Consider the following 6,905-nt stretch of genomic DNA (forward strand, 5'->3'; position numbering starts at 1 on the left):
GGGTATAGACACAGACACAGAAGAATGTCACGGCCCATTTAATGCTCGACAATACAGCTGTGGAGTCTAAGAGTGAGGAGCAGCCAGGGAGAGGCCATTAGGGATTTTGCTTATATAAGCATAATCAAATTTCCCAGCAGCACCCCAATGTTTAGGCTGAATCAATGGGGCAGGAGACCATTTGGCATGACCTTGTCTGTATTTGTCCAGAGGAAAAAAGGCCTTGAGAACTCAGCATTGGTAATGAATAATGATTCAGCGATTCTTTGCAGCTGGAAAAAAGAATCCAGAAGAGGAAATAGTGTAATGTAATGGTGGTGGACAGGGAAGTTGCAGCCTGGAGTGATGATGTATTTGTTTTGTCAGCTCTTTCTTTGAACTGAGAAAATATGTAGAATATAAAAAGTGTAACTGACAAATCTCTCGCAAAAGCTTAAAGAAGCCTAAGCCAAGAGCCCATCTCCTCCTATGTCTCCTCTCCCACTCTTTTCTCTCTCCTCTGCTTTCACTCTGATTAATGCTATGGCCTCACGCCATCATGGCGAGCTAAGCAGGCCACTCCACAAATTGCCTTTTGCAGCCTGAAGGGGCGGGAAAAACTTTTATCTCACTGTGATAAGCGTGGGCATAGGTTTCTCTGGACTTGGGCTTTATTCCTATGAATTAAAATGAATTAGCCAGTCTATGCAGACAACCTGAAATCAATTAGACCCAGACACAGGAGCGAGCAGCGAAGGCATCACTAGGCTAAAGAATTTCGCTCCCAAACCCAGGCAGCCAATTATAATAGTGTAATGAACTGTAGCACACATTGTTGGAAAAGTAGAACTTTTTTATTGGAAAACAGCTTCTTTTGTCTGAGCTGTGGCGACTAATTGGGAAAAGGCTGAGGTCAGACTGATCCTTGTTGCATGTCAGATAAATGTCCTATTGGTGAAGGATGTGAGATAAATTGGAAAGTCTCAAGGAGCAAACAAAAGTAGGGTCCAAACCCGGTGATCATACTTGTATCACATGAAGGATGTTTCTGCATGCCTAACCTTAAAGGGACCGTTCACACCAAAATCAAAATACATATTTTTCCTCTTAACCTGTCGTGCTATTTATGCTATTTATTAGTCTAGACCGTCTGGGTGTAAGTTGCTGAGTGTTGGAGATATCGGCTGTAGAGATGTCTGACCTCTCTCCAATATAGTGGAACTAGATGGCACTCAGCTTGTGGTGCTCAAAGTACTGAAAAAATACATTTGAAAAATTCAACAGCAATGTCTTGTTCCAGAAATTACGACCAGGTAACTCAAGATAATCCACAGACTTTGTTGTGAGCAGTTTCATGAAGGAACTACTTCCTTTCTACCATTTCCATTACTAGCTCACCTAGCACCACTGAGTTAGCCAATGTTACAGCTAGGCCGAGGAGGATGTCATAATGTTTTTATTGCTTGCGTTTTCAGATCAAATAGTTCTGGGGACTCCCTGAGACAAACTGCCAAACAGGTAGCTCCCCTGAGAACTACTTACCTTCAAGGGCTTTTTTTACTGTGTACTATTTTTACTACTGTTTTAAGTGTTCCCAAAAGGAATGCTTGAGTGAATTAAAATCACATATATGCTAAGTAAAGCCTGGACATCGCGGTCGGTCCGTATGTCCTTGTTTTCTTCCTTTTTTTTGGATTACAAGCTGTTGTTTGTTTTTTTGTGTTGTCTGTTGTTTACACAGCTACTAGGTTTTTTAAATGTATTGTGTTTGACCAATCAACCTACGTTTACATTACTCATGGTTTCTCTTTTGGGAGAGTTCCAACTCTGAAAAAGGAGACACAACAAAAAGGGGGGGTTCTTACAACTATGAAACAGTTTCTCCCGTCCACAAAGCCTCTTGTTGTGAGCATAACTTCTGTCTACTGAACACCACTAACCATAACCCACTAACCATATCACCACACAGAAGAACTCATGGACAAGAAGCTTGCGCTTGTGACAGAGCGAGATAAAAACAGTAATGGCGTCCTCCTAAACTGAGTTGTAAAGTTAGCTAGCTCAGTGGTGCTAGCTGAGCTAGCAGTAGATGCATGCTAACTTCTGTGTGGTGATATGGTTGGCAGGTGTGGTTCGGTAGAAAGATAACAGTTCCTACAGGAAACTGCTCACAACAAAGTCTGTTGATTATCTCGAGTAACTGGGTCATGATTTCTGGAAAGAGACATTGCTGCTGAGTTTTTCAAATGTGTCTTTTGGGCGCTTTCAGCATCACAAACTGAGTGCCATCTAGTTCCATTAGGCAGACATCTCTACAGCCGATATCTCAAATACTCAGCAGCTCACACCAAAACTATCTAGACTGATTAATAGCAATACAGGTAGGAGGAAAAATATGTGTTTTTGATTTAGGATGAACTATCCCTTTAATGAAGAAAGTCCTCTGAACTAAATGACAAATACAGTGGTTCTCGTTGCCTTTACAATGACCTGTATTTGTGTTTTGTAACCTGATCAATAGGTTCAGCTTCTTTTTTTAATTTTTGGCCCCTGGGCCTATAAGTGGGTTAATGTGGCCTTGTCCTAGTTTAAAAAGATCAATGTAATACAGAAAACAGAAAATGATAAATAATAATGAGCTCTATTATAAGCCAGTATGAAACTGACATCACATCACAAACAGTTTTTATTGAGGGTAGATTTTCAGATGTAAAGCTAGAAAAATAGACAAAGCTGGCAGAATTCTGGCAGAGAAATAAAAGCTGGCATGATTTACTCAGATTTACCCAGACACAAACATTTCTATCATCCTAATACTCTGAGATAACAGACTTGTTACCTTTGTGGCATGTTACTTTCATATCAGATCTACCGTGCAGCTTTACCCAGAGTCGAATTAAGGTTAGACCATCAGATTCATGACTCCTGTGAATTTACTCTGCGGGGGAAACTGGGTCTGGAAAAGAATGAGTAATATCATGTAAACAGCAGGTGTGAGTGTTACTGCAGCAGTACAACCTCCAGCCCTCTGCTGCCGGGCGCTGAGCAGCTCGCCTCAGGCAGTTGGTGGTTTGCTGTCTTTCTCTGAGGCACCTCAGCATCTTGATGGTAGCTGTTAAAGCAGGAAGTAGCATTTCTTCCTCAGTACACACACACACACACACACACACACACACACACAGATACATACCTGTGCATACAGCATTGCAGCTCACCAGAGCTTAATATCCCAACATTGGACATGCTCCAATCGCCAGAAACACATACAACCAGTTTTGGTGCCATAATTGCTACCAGAAATGTTGTTGATATCTCACTTAAAAACAGTTTTGGTGGCACAATTGCCACCAGAAATGTCGCAAATGTCTTGCTGAAAAACAACCATTTTCTGTGGCGCGATCACCCCTTGAAATACCGCAGATGTCCTGCTAAAAAATCAGTTTTGGTGGCACATTCACAGAGGGAAAAGGCGTTGATTTCTTGCTTAAAACAACCAGTTTTGGCGACATGATCCCCACCGTAAATGCCATTGATCTCTCACTAAGAAACCGCCGGTTTCAGCAGATGCTGGAAAAGCCCCAGATGTTGCACTGAAAAACACCCAGTTTTCATGGCACAGTTGCTGCCAGGAATGCGGTCGCTATCTCACTAAAAAGAGTGCCCAGTTTGGTGGCACAATCATTGCTAGACATGCTGTCAATGTCCCACCAAAAAACACCCAATTTTGGTAGCACAATTGTCACCAGAAATGCCACCGCAACCAACCAGTGTTGCTGTTTGTTGGTCTAGAACAGTGGTCTGCAGCTTTGTAGCGATTTTGCCCAGGTGTTACATCATTTAGCTTCCCCTCAACCTTCCCCCAAAGTCAGCCATATACATGTAACCAGAATGATGTCACTTTAGAAATGTTGATATGTTGATAATGTATGAAACATACTAATGAAACATTTCCATAGTTTGCAGAAACATACAATGCCAACATTATCATCTGATGACTTGGCTGGTTGTTTTCTCGTTGTCTCTACCACAAGGTCTCCTGACGATTCCCACAGGTTCAAATCTATCTTGGATTGGCACACAGAAAATACGCCACACTCTCCAGTCTTTCTGCCTTTCCTGTTTTTTAACTTACTTATTTATTACTGCTCCAGAGCTCCAATATCAAATGGACCCTCTGTTCACTGCAGCAAGACAGATGGCTCTGAGAGATAAAGCCAATTACTGTTGGCTGTCTGTTAAAGCAGCCACCGCAGAGACTTAGCAGTGGAGAGAACCTCCAGGGAATGCAAATGGAAATCCTGGCTTTCCTTTAATGAAAAATTGCATAGTGAATAGAGCTCTCGCTACCTCCTGCAGCAGTTAGTTAAGTCTCCATGTGCTGAAATTACATGTGTACCCTGTTCAGATGCTGATGGCTCAATCATTTGCTGTATCACTCCTCTAGGTTTTTACAGCTGCCTCTGTGTCTTTAAAGGAGATATCAGCCCAGGTTATTAGTGGAGGAGCACCTCTTTATCTTAATAGTGTAATTAACCTGCAGGTGTTAATTGTTTTTTCTGTCTTTGTTAAGGATGATCCCGGCCTCCAGCAAAGCATTCCTGGTGACGAATCTGGTGTCGGGAACGCGTTACGATCTGTGTGTGCTGGCCGCCTGGGATGACACCGCCACTACGCTCACGGCCACAAACGTGGTGGGCTGCACCCATTTCTTCACCCAGGATGACTACCCTCAGTGCCAGTCTCTGCCCAGCCAGCTGCTTGGAGGCACCATGATCCTGGTGGTGGGGGGCATCATTGTGGCCACTCTGCTCGTGTTCATCGTCATCCTCATGGTGCGCTACAAAGCTGCAGATACTGAGCCCCCAGTGGGTAAACTGACCAACGTCAGCGACACACACTCTCAGACCAACGGGGGTCGACTCGGGCAAAATGGACTTCTCATGCCCCAGTCTCAGCCTCAGCCTGAGCTGGTCAAGGCCAAAGTGACTCTGCAGGATGAGGTGGTGGAGTTCAAGTGCGGCTCCCTCCAAAGCAGCCTCACCTCTTCTTCCTCATCCTCAGGTTCCATGGTGGCGGGATCTTACAGCCCCAACAGCACACTTGCCAGCATTTGGAGGTCAGCTCCCTCCAAGCCCCGGCCCAACCTGGACCACCTGCTCGGGGCCTTCACCTCGCTGGAGCTGCGGGGGGCGCAGGGCCGTGACCCGGGAGCCTCCAGTAGCGCCACAATGGCGACAGGGAAACCCCACACAGACAGGGAGCCGCTGCTGGGCCGGACGCTGGACTCCAGCCTCAGCCGGCTCCTCATGCTACCTTTGGACTCCAAGCCAAAAAGGAGCCAGTCCTTCGACATGGGAGACGTATCAAGCGCCGGGGCCGCACAGCTGTGCAACAAACCACGCAGGATCAGCAGTATCTGGACTAAGAGGAGCCTCTCTGTAAATGGCATGCTGCTGCAGTGCGAGGAGGAGGGGGACACGGGAGGGAGCAAGGGTACGATAGACAGCGCTGACTGGGTGATGGAGAGTACTGTCTAGGAAAGATGGAGGACCGTCACACTGTCAAACACTGCCTAATTGGACGGCCAACAGCCATGCCAAGACAGACCCACTGTTCTCAGAGCCTTTGTCCCGCATGAAGCACACACATTTTCATCCCTTCCACTCCACCGCTCAGACTCAAGTGGGACAGGACGAGGGGTTTTCACAGTCATAGCCAAATACAAACTTCAGGAATAAGACCTTTGGATTGTTTTGCCTCACACTTTGTACAGAGATGGATTAACACAGCACCAAGAGCTGAAGGGAAATGACTGAGCAGTACCCTCTGATATAGTGACCATGCCCATGGGCTGTTATTATACTGTATAAATTTAAAGTATGTAATGAAATTAAAGTTTTATATTTTTTATTTTGCTGGTCAAACACAAATGATCCATTACTGGCCTTTGCCTTGACACAAGAGCAAGGTCATTACACAATAAAAACTTCTACTGTAAATTCATCCTCATTTCAGTTACCTGCCGACGCTGTTTAACCTTCTTTGACGGAATGGTGAAGTATATATACGTAGATGTGATGCTATGATTCATGAAGATTTAAGAAAAAGATTTATTGACAAAGCTGTATGTGAATATATTTACTTTCTATACAGAGTATATATTTGAGGGGTCACTCAATGATTCTGTATGCTTATCATATCAAAATTTATGTGACTGCATAGATTATGAAACCCATCACTTCCTAAACTATGGCTGTACTGTATGTGAAGACTCAGTTCATTGTTTTAAAAATGCCAAATTATCGAGGAGGAAAGTGGTGCAATGGGCAGGATGTCCCAAGACAATTAGGCCTGTTTAGTTCATGTACATTTGGTAGGTCCAGTAGCAAAATAGATGTTTTTTATGGGTTTTGTTGTTATTAATTGAAGTTTTTAAAAAAAAATAAAAAAAAATGAAATCCCTGTTTTGTTACATCACCTTATAATGCCCTGAAACCAAGCATCTCCAAGTTCAGTGAAATTAACTATACATTCAGGGCAATGTTGGATACTACAACAAAACCAGGATGTATATTTTTGAACATATATACATAGATATACTGAACAAGAATAAAACGCTTTTGTTTTTGCTCCAGTTTTTCAGGAGTCGAAAAAAAAGATCTAAGGCTTTTTCTATGCACACAAAAGAATTATTTCTCTAAAATGTTGTTCACAAAATTAAAATCTGTGTAAATGAGCATTTTGCTAACATAATCCATAATCTATCCACCTGACAGATGCCTTAAAATTTGAGGGAGCATGCCATTGGCATGCTGACTGCAGGAATGTCCACCAAAACTGTTGAACTGAATATTTATTTCACTAGCATAAGCTGTCTCCACTGTAATTTCTGAGACTTTGCAACAAACCTCACAATGGCAGACCTT

General features: G+C 43.5%; 1 protein-coding gene across 4 annotated transcripts in view; it reads left to right on the forward strand.

Moving 5' to 3' along the window:
• lrfn2b (leucine rich repeat and fibronectin type III domain containing 2b) overlaps positions 1-6,359 on the forward strand; it is a 243,277-nt gene extending 236,918 nt beyond the window's left edge. For all 4 annotated transcript variants that reach the window (XM_050058481.1, XM_050058482.1, XM_050058480.1 and 1 more), the window contains one exon: positions 4,550-6,359. In XM_050058481.1, the coding sequence (XP_049914438.1) occupies positions 4,550-5,516 (967 nt within the window). In that variant the 3' untranslated portion in view covers positions 5,517-6,359. The remainder of the gene's footprint in view (positions 1-4,549) is intronic.
• Positions 6,360-6,905: the final 546 nt, after the last annotated feature.

This window comes from Epinephelus moara, chromosome 12 (assembly GCF_006386435.1).
Source record: "Epinephelus moara isolate mb chromosome 12, YSFRI_EMoa_1.0, whole genome shotgun sequence".
NCBI lineage: Eukaryota > Metazoa > Chordata > Actinopteri > Perciformes > Serranidae > Epinephelus > Epinephelus moara.